The 16,028-nt window shown below is 38.9% G+C and overlaps 1 protein-coding gene across 11 annotated transcripts in view; it reads left to right on the top strand.

The window, feature by feature from the left end:
* Positions 1 to 16,028, top strand: part of Dscam2 (Down syndrome cell adhesion molecule 2) — a 118,130-nt gene that overhangs the window by 78,402 nt on the left and 23,700 nt on the right. For 9 of the 11 annotated variants that reach the window (XR_006881417.2, XR_006881418.2, XR_006881420.2 and 6 more), the window contains exons 8-12: positions 1,345 to 1,489; positions 7,566 to 7,717; positions 7,808 to 8,080; positions 10,934 to 11,233; positions 15,853 to 15,972. Coding sequence is in view for 8 of the 11 variants with exons in the window: in XM_046610018.2 (XP_046465974.1) it covers positions 1,345 to 1,489; positions 7,566 to 7,717; positions 7,808 to 8,080; positions 10,934 to 11,233; positions 15,853 to 15,972 (990 nt within the window). In the remaining 3 variants the exon portion in view is untranslated. Of the gene's footprint in view, positions 1 to 1,344; positions 1,490 to 7,565; positions 7,718 to 7,807; positions 8,081 to 9,350; positions 9,636 to 10,933; positions 11,242 to 15,852; positions 15,973 to 16,028 lie in introns of those variants that run through there. The other 2 variants (XM_046610016.2, XM_046610020.2) reach the window with 2 other exon arrangements.

The following is a 16,028-nucleotide window of genomic DNA, read 5'->3' on the forward strand; positions in this document are numbered from 1 at the left end:
TGAGAGGCTATGGTGCAAGTAAAAAGAAACAGAAGAAAAAAGGAAACAGAAAACAGCCTGATGCTGTGATACGGCGGCGTCAGGTTAGAGATTAAAGCTCCTGAGCAGGGTATGGAATATGGAGAAGGGAAGGGAGGTACGAAGATTAAGGAAAATGAGAAAAATCAAAACACCACTCCGGCACAGTTTTAGTCAAACTGCACGTTCCCACCGTGTTACATCTGCCGTTCTACGCTTCGAGCATGTCGCTAATTGCGAACGCTGGGGTACAAATTACCCCTTTCGTTTCTGCTGCTACACGTTCAGGTATATATGCATATATGTATACACACATATATATATATATAGACACACGTATGTATGCAGACACGAACGGCAAAAGTTAATTCCGGATTTTCAGTCTGGTTGGGTGGGCCAGGAATATTTGAATTTCCTGGACGTGAAGAGCCTGAAAAATTATCTCCGCCATGCAGCTTTCCGATCGGTCACGTATATGAATTAAGCTACCAGAAATTTACGTCCAGTATACACCGTGGTTATCGAATTTCATATCAGTCTGCTTTCGGATTTTGTCTGGGATAATGACTATCGTAATGTTTTTTTTTTCTTTTGTTAATAACGAAAAAAATAAATAAATAAATAAATAGCAGAGATCATTCAATGAAACGACAAATCTCACGCTGGACTAAAGTCATTTATTAACAAACACCAATTAGCGGGTAATTTTTTTCACGTGTATTATATACGTAGGTGACTCCTATTTGTGCTTACAATCATTTTAATACGTTGGTTTTCTTTTTCCCTGCCTTCATATTGTATAAAAATCGTACTGTAAGGTATTATTTTTAACATAATTATCTATCGAAATAGTGGAAAGTCTTTCACCCATATACATTATTGAACCAGAAAACCGTGCGATAAAAACAAAAAGTAAAGTGTGACCAAACACCACGAATTTTTTTACCGTTATCTACAGGAATCAAATAACTTTTTCAAATTCGGTGTAGCATTTTCAAAATTCAAAACTCTTCCTATCTTTTCTTTATTATTGCTAATCGACTGGTTGAGGAACCTTTCATTCAAATAAATATAATTTCAATACCAGCAAAACTAAACAAAATAAACAACATCAAAAAATCTATTTAGTATCAGAATATTGAATTAACAGGCAAAAGCTGACCCCACGAAATTTAAAAAAAATATAATACTTCACTCAAATTGACCTTGGTTAAGAGAAATTATCGATATACGCAACCTCTGACGATATGACGTATTATTTGTCGTATTATCGACGAAAACTTTGCTCAAAATATCACCCTTGATATGTTCATTTTGATTTTTCAGACGCTCCGCCGGTTCTGCTGTACTCATTTATAGAGCAGACGCTGCAGCCTGGACCAGCTGTATCACTGAAATGTTCGGCAGCAGGAAATCCGACACCTCAAGTAGCCTGGGCTTTGGATGGATTTCCACTACCAACAAACGGAAGGTACGTGAGCATCGAATTGCAATACAGAATTATTTTTCATTTCACGTTTTAATGGCTTAGAGAAGAATAACTCGATCACGTGTTTTCTTTTTTCATTTGAAACAAAGTCGAGTCCATAATGACAACAGGCTGAAAAAAATACAACCGTGCAACGCGACCCGGATAATAAAGTATCAAAATGTAATCTGTATTACATACATTAATTGAAAACGGTGAAATTGAGTTGCGTATAACTTTTGCAATTACCAGTTTTAACGGATATGAAAAAATGTGGAAAATTTATTTCAAAATCACTCCTCTTCGCAATCAGGAATATGTTTTTTGTGAAACTTTGCTTTCCGGCTTCCGGATAATTCAACAATTCCTGGTAAAACGGAGCGAGTCAAAATGACGGTACCATTTACCTGATACGGTATGCGAGTCAACTCGTTGACCAGAGTTTATTCAAATACGGTCAGGGGTGGCGGAATGGAGCAGAGTTGCACAATCGCCACCGAACTGATACATCGAACGCGGTACAGAAGCCTTGTGCCAATGGAACCACGGGCCAACCAACTCCTGCAGTCTGGTTCGCTGCACAACTTTTCTCCCTCGGGTACCTCTGTCATCCCCGCCTTGATCAACTCCCGTTTCTGTCCCAGATTAGCTCGACTACCATGTTTCGTTCAGCGTATCGAGTGTGCTTACCTACCAGAGTCGTTCGTTTGGAAGCAACATTTTTTTTCTCCTTCTAATCCGAAAAACTTTTTGTAAATAGCAAACAAATAATCCTCCTGAAAGGATATCTCTTTATTCAAATTCCAAAAGCTCGTTTTTGGAACTCCAAATTTTTCCGTATTTTAAATAGCACGGGAAATATGTAATTTATTTTTTTTTAAAACTCGTTACTACTAAGCCTTGTTTGATCAGACAGACTTAATTTTGAAACATTACGTTGAAAATTAAATTCTCTGCAAAAGTGTACTTTCAGTTTTTGGTTTAAGCGCTATTAGTTAGTTACTATAAACGTTCGAATACGGATTTTTGAATTGAAAAGGAGATGAGAAAAAACGTTACTCGTTAATCGTTGAAGCTACTGATTCTTTCTCTGTAAACATTTTTATGGAAATTCATACAGTCGACCAAAAATTTGTTATGCGGATTGTGGTTTTAAAGTCAATAGTTTAATCACTAAGAACATTTTTAAACGAATTTTAAACAAAGTTTATAATTTTATAACCGTTTGAACTCTGGTCGTATGGATCTCGTTCAATCGACACTCTTTTAGAGAATCCAATTCACTTCAAAATACTTCCAGCATCAAGTCGAGTGAGTTAAACACAAAATTACACAGCTTCAGCGTGCTATTTCAGTATTATAAAATTTGAATTACAAGTGCGATCTTTTAATGTTGAATCTAATAGCTATTCCTTTGCAAAGATTCTTTTCTTGCTACATTTACAACAAGATTTTCATGTAAAAGTGAAGTAGATAAAATATTTCTTCCAAATGAAACAGTTTCTAATCTGAATATCGTGAAAATCTGGAAAGTTTTCACTGTTTAGCCTCTTTTATGGAATCCTTCATGCGACATAAATTAAAGAAATTTCCTTTCAATGTTGTTGTGTAATTTCGCAGAGAAAATTTTGGTGTACTTTGGAAGTAGTACAGCGTTAGTTGTCAAAATGAAGCCTAACTCGAACTCTGCAATTGCATCTAGGTGCGAATCGCATTTCGTACATATGTGTCAGATTTTGCTTAAAGCTTGTTATTTGTTCGCCTGCAACGTCACCGCAAAAAGTTAAAGTCGGGTCTGGCTGCAGCCTCGAGAAATTCGGAAATGAACCTTCACGCACCTGGACACACGACATGGACGAACCTCCACGATGCCACAGAATTCTTTGCTCCCCTCGATCCTATCTCAAAACCTGCAAGTTCGTTTGCCTCAAGCTTTTGTTTATTGTACGTTTGCTCTCTGGCCCGTTTCTCGGTAGACTTCTCGTTTTACTAGCTCTGAATTTTTCCACTGAATCCACTTTATGCGTGGTGGTAAATTTTGGCCAGCAAAGACTGAAACGCGTTGCAGAAAATCGTTTGTACAAAGCAAGCATGTTTTCCTCGTTATTACATGCGTGTTTTTCGTACGGAAAGTACACGTTTCTATGACAATCCAGTAAGCCTGCGAATGCGCATGCGCGGAGTACAGAAAATACCACTTTTAAGTCCTAGGAGTCGAAAGTGGTCTTTTCCGTACTACGCGGATGCGCTGTTGCGCCAAATCTGACCATAAGCGACTCTAACCTTAATTTCGTGCTTCGAGAAAAAAACGCGAAACATACTCTTGTTGTATAAAGTATCGCGTGCAACAAGGAATATTTTCAATATTCGTCTTTGGCTCACCTACTAATCAAATTGCAAACTTACGCTCGGTCCGAAAATACCAAGTTTGCCTCCTTGTTACACAATATAATATTGCTCGATTTCAAACTTACCAAATTATACGCATCCCGGCTGTACGTCGTGTACGGTATTTTTGTTCGTAAGTCACATTGTGCAGGACGGGTAGTAATCGACGCCAAGCTCAACGAGCCGACTTTTATTTTTTCAAGGGTAATTTGACAGTTGCTAGAATTTTTTTCACCCGGGGAACGTGGGGCAGACAGCCGTGGAGCCGAATCGATAGAAGGCAATGGCGCTTAATTGCAAATTCCTGGTTCCTGCCGGCTCAGCAAATGTTGAAAAAATACGTTCGACGCTCTTGCATCTCGACTGCTAGCTGCACCTCCGCCCTTTTTTGACTTCTTCTTTTCACTCCATTTTCGATTACTTTTATTCAGTAGACCGTTCCGCATGGTTACCACAACTCGTGGCGCATTCATTGAACAAAAATGCACCCTTCGGTCCGCTCGATTCATCCGAATTCACGTCCGTTCGAAAAACCATACCGGCTCTCTGGTAGAACGCGAACTATCCAGAATGCTCTTTATATTTCACCTGAAGAAATATCTCTCATAGAAAAAAAAAAAAGTAAAAACAGAAACAGCCTTTACTCGCTATTCAAAGCGTTCCTCGATCTGATCCTAGAAATCGGATTCGCAAAGGGTGAATAATTGCTTGTTTCAAAGAGGCAGATTGTCTTTCAGATCTAAAATAGGTACCTAATTCCTAATTGAGACAAAGCGAAATTGTAAAAGGTAGAATTTCCATACATCTGATGATGGGCAATCGAAGAATATATGTATACAGTAGAGAACTTTAGTGGTCATGGTGCATTCCACGTCAATTCAGCTAGAATCTACCCTCACCCTCTTGTATTTGGTCTACGATTCTTGTATGATTGTTTCAACTCTAAACGGTATTACAATTTGTTCAGATTTTTTCTACCCTCTCCCGTGACCCCAGAATACTTTAAATGATGATAGTTTCAAAATGATCGAAACGTTCTGGAACGTACGAAAAATTTTTAACAATTATGTAACCAAAACCAAAAACGATCCAACCAAACTTAAAATGGACAGGCCGAACGGTCATTTTTTATTCATTTTTTAACTAACATATTTTCTTTGGTCATTTTAATTTTTTTTTTTTTCTATCATTATTATGAGTCGATATATCTTTCCCGATACAACAATAATCTGTAAATTTTAACTGCAATGCAAAAAATATATAGAATCCTGTACTATCGAAAGAAAAAAATTATATGAACGCTTTTTAGAACTGGAACAACCATATGAAAAATTGTGGACAAAATCCAGAAGAGTGAGAGTCCGACCCTCGCCGAATCGACGCGTAATATCTCATATGTATATATATACATGTATAACGTACACTCGAATGCTGTTCAGAAGCGAAATTGAAACACGAAGATAAGGTTATTCCGTAAACCTCAAACGAGATTCCGTCGGGTTCGCCGTTACGAAACGCAACAAGGGTGACAGTGAATATGGTGTCAGATGGTGGGATAGGAGAATCGGTAAATGGAGGTTGATGCAGCGGCGAGACGGATTCGAGGTACAAAGGAGTAGGACCAGGTATAGGTTCAGTCGTCGGTGCTTTCAATATTCCATTTCCGCCGATCGAAGATACGATAGGTCTCGTTGAAGCGCGAGAGCATAAAGGTTCGTTAAAACGATCCAACTCGACCCGCAGCGTCTAGTTAACCAATTAATGCGCGCTGGTTTATGGTAGCGCAAATATTCTAACGAGGACATTCCATGGAAATTTTCAATGCCTAAACCACAACCTGTATCTCCTCCTTTCGTTCGACGCATCAAGCGCGAAATTTTTTTGTCAGATTATCAGGATTCACGTATGTATATACCAGAGATATTTTGACAGCGTGTAAAAATTTAATCAAAAAAACTTTTAAAGCGTGTCACGCTTTTAGATTTTTAATCACAACTCAAGATCGAAACTTGTCTTTTGATAAAAGTTAGCATATTGATTGAGTCAACCTTAACGTTCTTAGACTGATATTATAAGTGTTCTGCAAAAATGGAATTAACATAGTAACTTAGGTTATATGGTCTATTTTCGCAAACAATACAATCAATATTGACGTCCGTAAATCCGAGCTTCCTCTGCACACACACACACACCTATATTATTCATAAAATTAAACCGTCGCATATATATTTTCTCAGAGAAAATTGGCAGAGAATTTATTAGCAATTTAGAATCTAGAGTCCGTTGAGAAATGGGTATGCGTGCCAAAACATAATTTATAATTAAAATGCAATTCCAGTCAGGCCGGTGGCAGTGACGTCCATAAATCCAGTAGTAGTAGCAGCAGCAGCAGCAGTAGTAGCAGGACCGATGGAATTGCAGTTTCAATTTCCAGCGTCCGGACATGTAGATTTAAAAAAAAAAAATAATAATCATAATAATAACAATAATAAAAGCAATGAAGCAAGAACAGCGAGCGAAAAACTCAACTTAAAAAAAAAACAAAATACAAACGATAGAGATATTTATGAAATGAGTAATGGGTGAAGACTGCAGGCGTATATACGTATTATGCATACATATATTCCTATGCATAGCGGTAGAGATAAAGTATTTTTCAACGTGTGCACATTCCGAAGGATCCTGCATTCGCTAAACCACGATCCGCACTTGGAGTGTGCGAAAAATGAAAAAAAAAAAATGATGAAAAAATGAAAGGAAAAGAAACAGACAAAGAGAAAATACACAATTATATAATATGCACGGCCCCCTTGCGAGCAGACACGTCAGGCGTAACTGACATCCAGTCAGCATTATGCAAGGCACACTGTGTCCATATGGGCATACCCACTAGCAGATTTGTACCCGGTTACCTGCCATTGTTGCAGAAGACATATTATGCATTCATTTTTTTTCCCTTTTATTCTCGTCTCTGCTTCCGCATGTTTTGCGGTCTTTATTCAGGACGTGTGAGGCAAATAGTTCAGGAAAAGTATTAAAGTTCGAAATTCAAGTGAGAGAAATTCTTCTTAACGCGATAAAGAAGATAATTTCAAAACTGCGAACGGAAAGGATTGCAGCAGGTATTTTGACATTTTTTTCACAGCATAACTGTAGGTATGAACTTTATGGTGTATCTTATGGCTTGTACCCATATCACGATGTAACATCTACAAATCCCGATAAACGAATTGACGACAATGTCAATACATTTTCTGACGAGGTGTTTCGAGCTTTTGAATCACGACCTACAATCGTTCCTTATATTTTATACAAACTGTTGGCGATCAACTGACGAGCTGAGGAAAGAATATATTTTTAGGGAATTTGCAAAGGATTCATTCGTTGATGAAATGCGCCATAATTTGTGAAAATTATAAAAACGAAAGGACAGAATCTGTTTTTTGGGTTCTCTTTTGTTCGATACCGTTCATCCGATGCAGTATTATCCTTAACAAACTGTGGAATTACGTTACATTGTAGGATCCTGACGGGTCTGCGATCTTTCACGCAGCCATCGCCTGACGAAATTGACGCAGAGCAAATTGCATTAGCATAGCCAGTGTGGCCGCGAAGCCTGGAATTGAATTTTTCCCCCCGTCATTCGCTCTTGCAATCGTTGCAAAATAACGTCTCATTTCTGTATTTTCAGGTCCGTAATTGGGCAGTACGTCACGGTCCACGGAGACGTGATATCCCATGTAAACATAAGTCACGTGATGGTTGAAGACGGTGGTGAATATTCGTGCACAGCCGAGAACCGGGCGGGTAAAACGACGCACGCAGCTCGACTCAATGTTTACGGTATAACTGAAACCTTCAGGAGCTTCAGAGTTCGCTTTGAAATCTCCACCACGCGTGGTCTCACCTCTTACATGCTTTCCTCATCCTCAGGCCTCCCCTACATTCGCATGATCCCGAAGGTAACCGCGGTCGCTGGTGAAAGTTTTCGGCTCAAGTGTCCCGTCGCTGGATATCCGATCGAGGAAATCAAGTGGGAACGTGGAGGAAGAGAGCTTCCCGATGATCTAAGACAGAAGGTACTTCTCGATGGGACCCTTATCGTTTCCACCGTCCAGAAGCAGGGCGACTCTGGTGTCTACACTTGCTCGGCCAGGAACAAACAGGGACACAGTGCACGGAGGTCCGGAGAAGTCGCAGTCATCGGTAAGGCCTCGATCCTATTAACAAGACAAACAATTTACTGGAGTCATTTCGACAGTTTGTGATTCCGAATTTTTTCATGATCAAAATCCAGGTTCACTATCAATTCGAAATTTGTAAATTCGAATGTTGCTAGTCTTTTGAAGTCTCTCAGAAGATGACGGTAGTTAATAGAAAGTCGGTTCTGGATACAGATTCCTTTACCGACGTTATACCGACACTCCCAATGTCGGTACAGGAATCTGTATCCTGAACCGACTTTCTATTACTACTAATGATCGTCTCACTGTCGATTCCTGTAAATCATGCGAACCTTTCGAAATTTTGATCACTCTAATTCACGAAATTTTATCCGATGGTCAGCTTGAATGTTGGCTGTTCGGAATTTTGACCAGCATCCATATTCAACTTTGTAATCTATGACTTTATGACCGTTATATTGAAACTTTCGAGACGAAGGAGTCTCAAAACTTCCGATCTCTGCTATCAGCGCTGGTGAAAATTTTTTGATACTCCGTCAACTTTTCCCGAATGATAACTTAAAGTGAAGAATAGCTACTTCTTTCTTGCATTTTATTATTGTTTGAGTTGGAGAAAGTCTCTACAAACTTGTTGAAATTTTGTTTTTACCATCGCATGCTTCTGGCAGTGTCGGTACTGCAAGTTGAGTTGGTCAAGTATCGAAGATTACTCTCGGAAAAGCTTCTCGATGAAGTTTTAAAAACGAGTGGATGGTCGATGAATCGTCGCGATAAATCCTGGAACCCCTTCAATGCGAATTTGTTTGTGATCCCCTTATTTGAAATTTTATTATTCGGCTACAGTGTCATCTGCAATTAGAATTCGAAACACAATCTCGATCCCTATTTTCGACAATCGCGCCCTTTGAACTGCGTCAGCTGTTAGTGTCCCTTATTGTTTATCCACGCGCAGTAATCGATATCTATACCGCATAATCAGCGCTGCCAGCAGATATCAGAATATTAATTCAGAACATTTTTCATCAACGATTAACGATAAATACGAGCGGTGGACTCGTGGTCAAAATAAAAAATAAAAAATAAAACGGAACGAATTCCAACCATTCGCAAGAAAGCACGGATCTAGGGATTTGCGAAGCAGGTCACAGGCTGCTACAACCAGGGAAAATTCCCGAGGAAAAGAAGTCTGCAAACACTGGAAAAGGGGAGGAGAGGAAGAGAGAGCCAAACGTGGACTAGGACCAGGTTCATCGCCGTTCAATTAAAGAAAGAAGTGTTTGTTGTAATTCCAGTTCCCCCAAAAATTAGCCCATTCACCGCCGACCGTGACCTCCATCTGGGTGAACGGATGACCCTGACTTGCTCTGTGACAAGGGGCGATCTGCCGCTATCAATCTCCTGGCTCAAAGACGGGCGCTCGATGGGTCCCTCTGAACGAGTCACCGTGACCAATGTGAACCAGTTCAATAGCGTACTGACGATTGAAAGTTTATCTCCAGATCATAATGGCAACTACTCCTGCGTGGTCAGGAATTTGGCCGCCGAAGTGTCGCGCACTCAGCGACTTGTGGTTCATGGTAATCACTCACTAGGCCTCATTACTGCCCGACGCCCTGCCCGCCCAGTATGAATGGATGTACATACTACATACATAAGTCTGTATATTGTCTGTGCGGCCAACACTGTGCTCTTGTCGTGCGTGGGATAAGCCAAGTACCATCATCTAGGATGAATTGTACCGATCAGTGATCAAGTTCAGAGGAGATTTGCGTCTAGTGTGCTTATAGGTATAAACACATCCACACCTCGCATGACCCGCTGTGAACCCTCTCTCTCTCTCTCTTTCTCTCCTATCGTTTCAATTTCCCATCATCATCCACCTGAGCCATCGTCACTGCTTGCCTCCATGTTTGATTTACTCCATCAGGTTGCAACCGTTTCGTTCTAACCTTTTCCGTAAACCATTGTTACTGGTTCTTCGATTCATCCTCGGTAGAACGCTTTACTCTGCATCTAATTGATAGAAAGAAAAAAGATAAACCACGCTTCTCCCGACGCTAGACAAGAGTAACGTGGTGGTTCCGTTAAATTGGGTCTTGCTGCGAATGCCTGATACAAACGCCTTGGTCTGCGATGTACGGGGGGCAGGGGGGCACGGGGCCACCCCTCTGTTGTATCACTATATAACTACGTTACTATTACATGCTATACGTACTATATACTGTATATATATATACATCAACTATACATACTGTTATCACTATTATACTATCGCATATGAATGACACGTAATATCTTTATATACATACCTACCGTGATTGTGTTGAACGCGTGTCAGGACGCACCGGAAACACCAAACAAGATCGTCTTCCGTCAGTAAAGAAAGTCGTGAAGATTGTTGTGTAATTTCCAAATGACATCGGTCTTGATTCGAATGAGTTCGTTCTAATTAAAAATCTGCGTGCAGATAAATCAATTCCAAATACTTCGATAACTCGAAATATTGATACCAATTATAATATCTCGATATCAACGTTGAGTAAATGTAGATTTGTGCCTTTTTGGCAGTTCTTGAACTGACGCACAAGACGGTAAGTGCGCTTGCTAGCATAGCTATTAAAAACTTGAAGTATCGAAAAAACGAATCATTTCTACGGCATCGAGAGGTTGTGCGGCCCCTAAAGAAGGGGGTCGGGTGATTCCGTTGAAGCCTGGAAACGCGTGGTCCGCAGGACTACATGTAAATATATACCGAAACGACAAATAGTCGAACGATGTGTATATATAAACATATTATGGGTACAAAGTTTCGTTTTCATACCATCTTTTTCTCGCTCTGACGTATGGTTCTCTGCTCTTTCTTGACCTTTTCCAGTACCCCCTATAATTGAGCCATTTACCTTCCAAGAGGGACTCTCTGAGGGGATGCGCACGCGGACGGTGTGCGGGGTCGCGGCGGGAGATCCTCCCCTGACCATATCCTGGCTGAAGGACGGGCAAAATCCCTTCCAGCTTCCCCCAAAGCTCGCATCCGCCGCCAATGTTTCCCAGCTCGATCCCTATTCCAGTCTCTTAAGTATCTCGAGTCTTTCGGCCGAGCATTCCGGCGACTATACCTGCGTCGCCGCGAACCCCGCCGCCGAGGTCAGGTACACGGCCAAGCTACAGGTAAAAGGTAACTAATCGCTACCACCACCGCCACCGTCGACCTCAAAACCCCAAACTCTCTCCTGGTCCCAAACCGAACACACGGATAGAGTCCGAAGTGTCGAGTCGTGGACAATTTTTAGTAAACACAGCGAAATATTTTCATCCGTTGGGAAAAATTTTACCTGCTTTTATGCAACTCAGGGTGGATTTTACCAAAATTCGCCTGTACTTATGCAATTTGGGGTACATTTAAACAAAATCCCGCCTGCATTCATGCAATTCGGGGTACATCTTGGCAAATCCCGCCTGCATTTATGCAATTCAAGGTAAATCTTACCAATATAAGCTGTCATTTATGCAACTGAGAGTACGTCTTACCGATCGATATTTCTCTTAATTTTCACGGTTCGTGATTTGAGAAATACAATGAGGAGTTTACTAATTGTGAACAAGGAGACGGATGTCGATCGGTAAAACGTACTCCGAGTTACCGAAATGCAGGTTACATTCCGGTGAGAATATATCCTGAATTGCATAAATACAGGCGGATTTAGTAATATAAAAAGTTCCTTCACTGGACAGATAGTTTTTTATTATTTTAACAAGGCTCCCCCGTCTAACTGAATATTATAGATATTCAGTCGACCGTATCGATTTTTAGTAACTTAAAACTGAAATTCATCTCAGAGGAAGAGAAAAAGAAACGGACTGAATCTTGTCGAATATAAACCACCCGAATCGTTGAATCTAAAAAAACCTGGCAACTTTCCCAATTTTCTGTGATTAAACGAGACCGTCTTCGAAGAAACTCCGTCTGTAATTTCCATCTCTGCAGTGATTTCTATCTACCAGCTGTACAAATATAAAGTTAATTGAAGTGTACCGCGGTTTGTTCGAACTCAGTTCAACTTTTTCGCGTTTTCGCTTCAAGTTTGATTCGACGAGCGATCAAACGCAAGTGGTAAATTTTCTTTCAAATTTATTTGCTATGGTTGTTTTTCTTTTTTTTTTTTTTTTTTTGTCACAGTTACTTCGCCATGAAATGAATATATAAATTCTCATACCAACATGGTTGAATGTTGAAACACCGACGAAACGGGGAATTGGGACCAGGACAAAGTTTAACCCTAGAAACGGATGAGCTTGAAACAAAATTCCCGTATTCCTGTGACAAGTTGGTTAATTAAGCGGAGCTAATTAAATTATAATTAAAACACGCTAATTGTAAATTCGCGTATATTGTGACAAGCTCACCTTTCACCATCCGCGACTGACATCAAGCAGAAATTTCTTACGTAATTAACTGCAAAGTTTTCGGCATAATCATTGTGTGTGATTAAAAGACAAAAAATATAATCTGCCACACAGTGCGTTTAAGCTCTGGAAATTTCAAGTTTGTCATTGGCAGTCGCGTTTCCCCGTCCACCTTCGACACACCTTCAAAATTGAAAGGAACATCACGCCATCATCGTCATAATCATAATCGCCATTATCATTATATACGCTTTCGGTTTGAATCCTGCGCCTAATTCATCCGCAATCACCAAATATTCCCGCTAGGAATTTAGCTGACCCAAATGAAGAGAAAATTGTTGAAAATGAATATTGCATACCCTTCAGTTTTCTTGTATTATCACGGTAATCGCAATATGCGAAAATTACACCAGTGCACTTTAAGGATATATCGATACGTACAGCTGTAGATTGAAGATAATAAGCGTATAGTTTTTACAGAGGTAAACAGTTCGCATATAGTTTATCATCCCGAGCACAGTATAGTATCCTATTACATTATTAATCACGAGCCTTCAATTTAATTGAGCTTATATGTATACAGTAGCTGCTGATTTCGCTAATCTAGCATCGCGTTCGTCGAGTTAAAAGTACGTAGCAAAACCATCTTTCAATCGAACGTAACATTTTTAATTTCGACTCTAAGGGCAATTGTTTTTTTTTCGTTTTTTTTTTTTATCTTCTTATTTTTACTATCAAAGATTAATTAGAAGAATTTTTACTGCAACAATGAAACACTTCATCAACGCCAAATAAGGAAACAAAAAAACTTGAGGCTTTGAATAACTGGAGAACTTTTCTTCCATTTCTACATCAGCTGCGGGAACCGATATCAAATAGAAATGTATATTTTCATAATATCAAAGTCAACTCGCACGCTGGGCGAACGTAGTGACTAAAATTGCAAAAATTTTCCTCGAAGTTTCGTTGAACCTTGTGCTTAATTAACTTGTTGATGAGTTTTCGTATCGTATTACGAACCCATAGAACACGTTGCAAACTGATTCTTGGTTCAAAAGAGGCTCCTGGATTTGAGAAAGTAATTAAACCTCGATTAATTTTAATCTCAATCTGAAACTAATTTATCGCGCGATCCTATCCATTGCAGAAATCTTCCTCAAAACTGATCTCGGATATCTTTATCACTGATTCGTGAAGCTGCTTAGCCCTGCAGGTTTGATAAACCCAGTTAAACTTCCATTCGGTAAAATTCACACTGATTTTCGCTTCAAAGACAACTGCATTTTCGAAAGATTTGAAATATTGGAAAAGGGTAGGTCTTAAAATTCCTAGCGTGGACGCGTTCGATCCCAGTAACCTAGAACTCCTTGAACACAATGTGCGTGTATTCAGTTTACGTTGCTTTGGCTCTCTGGGAATGCGTCGGTATCTCGTGGACCCCTCTGAGGTTTGTTTGACTTGACAGAATCATAAAGGTAACAGTTGCACCTTCCTCATTTACCGTTATTATAACCTGTATGAAACATACAGCAACCAAGAAAAAAAAAATAAATAACTCCAATTTTTTGCACGCCTATTTCTCTCAACCTTCACTTTTTAATCTTCTATTATATAATATATATTTACTATACTCTTTCACTATTTTACATCAATCGTTGGACACTTTCTATCTCTGTATTTTACATAATCTTTTGCATGCTTTTTATATTCACCCCGTAAATTGGTAACGCGGTCAAAGCAATGAGGGTTGTTTTGTTTGGTAACAAAAATAAAAAAAAAAAGAAAATTATGCACAACTGGTTGTTTAGGATTTTTTATTTCACAAGCTTGTGGAATATCAGATAAGACTGTGTTATGAAATTGAAAAATTGAAACACAACACCTGCAAATGCCTTGTCCGCGATATTTGCTATGGTAGTTGTACGTATATATTAGTAATTGAATTTGGAATAGAAATTCTCGTTTGCTGTTCGCGTTCACGAGAAGAGAGAAAAAAAAAAAAATCACCAACCAAACTTGTAAAAAGTTGCGTATCATAAAGTAATAGTACGAAATTATCGTTCTCGTGATATTCATTATTGTTGTTATTATTATCGTTACTCACAAGTAAAATATTATTATCATCATCATTATTGTTATTATTATTATTGGGATTACTATCATTATTATATTATATATATATATATATATATAAATATGATTATTATATATTATTGCCGTTGTAAGAGGTTGAACCACCCCCCACAGTATCTACACAGTATCTCGCTTATGCAGCGTTATTATATCACCACAGTAACGTAGATCCCGGACCTTCATCATTAACGATGTACAGGGTGTTCTTAAAACGATTTCTATTTTCTTCTTTATCGTGCGATATAATGCATCGTGATTATGAAATTCTTTTATTTAAAATACCTCCAGCTAGAAATTTCGAACCGTACAAATTCCTTTGCTTGCTCGATTCTTCTCATTTAACAATAATGAACTTTCGTGTCGAATCGTTCGGTAGCCCTGGTTCAATTTTTCATCATTATCTGACGTCTGTGAGTCAATTTAAAATCAGCAACGCGAGAGATGAAAAAAAAAAAAAATAAGTCGAGCGAACAAATTGTAATATCACTTTTTTTTGTATCAATATTGCATATTATCACTTACGAGTATAAAGCAAATTTTACAACGTTTTGAGGTATGTGATACACATCCAAGAATATATTTTATCAAATCCGGTATGATTTCTTGTCTTGGTTGAAGAAAAAAAAAAAAGAAAAAAAAAAATTTCAAAAAATTTCAATCATATCAACAGCAGAGGAATCTAATCAATCGTTGGATTCCATTATACGTGATATCTAACGATTAACGATAAGACGTAACTCAGCCCGAGCTCAGGATCGCAACGAATAAGGAGTAAAGTAAAAGTTACTTCAAGTCGCCCTGTATGTCGCCATATAAACATCTCTCGATATATCAATATATACATATATGTATATATGTGTGTGTATATATATATATATATATACACATATATATATATATATACATGCTATTAATTTTATATACATAAATATCGTAAAATTATACAACGAAGCGATGTTAGTAAATCACTATAGAAGACACACGCTTTTTGAGTATATACATATAAAATTGTTATCATCATTATTATTACTATTATAATACAGCACCGTCCGTGCATCGGCGCCATTTTGTCGCCCTCCTGAGTTCATGCGCTTTTATATTTATAATTATATTATTATTATCACATTATTATACACACTGATGTTATATCAGACCTATACATATATACTGTTATACCTCAGCCCCGTAAGTTAAAGAAAAAATCAGGCCCTCTCGGCCCCCCGAATTAAATTCTAACGCTATTCTCTCTCGTTCCAGTTCCTCCTCGATGGATAGTCGAGCCGACCGACATCAGCGTCGAGCGAAACAAGCACGTCGCCCTTCACTGTCAGGCCCAAGGCGTCCCGACGCCCACCATCGTCTGGAAGAAGGCCACGGGTGCGTAAACATCGGTCATATGGAGTACATTTTTGTTTTTCATTTTTGTTTTTCAT

Source organism: Neodiprion pinetum, chromosome 2 (genome assembly GCF_021155775.2).
Source record: "Neodiprion pinetum isolate iyNeoPine1 chromosome 2, iyNeoPine1.2, whole genome shotgun sequence".
Taxonomy (NCBI): domain Eukaryota; kingdom Metazoa; phylum Arthropoda; class Insecta; order Hymenoptera; family Diprionidae; genus Neodiprion; species Neodiprion pinetum.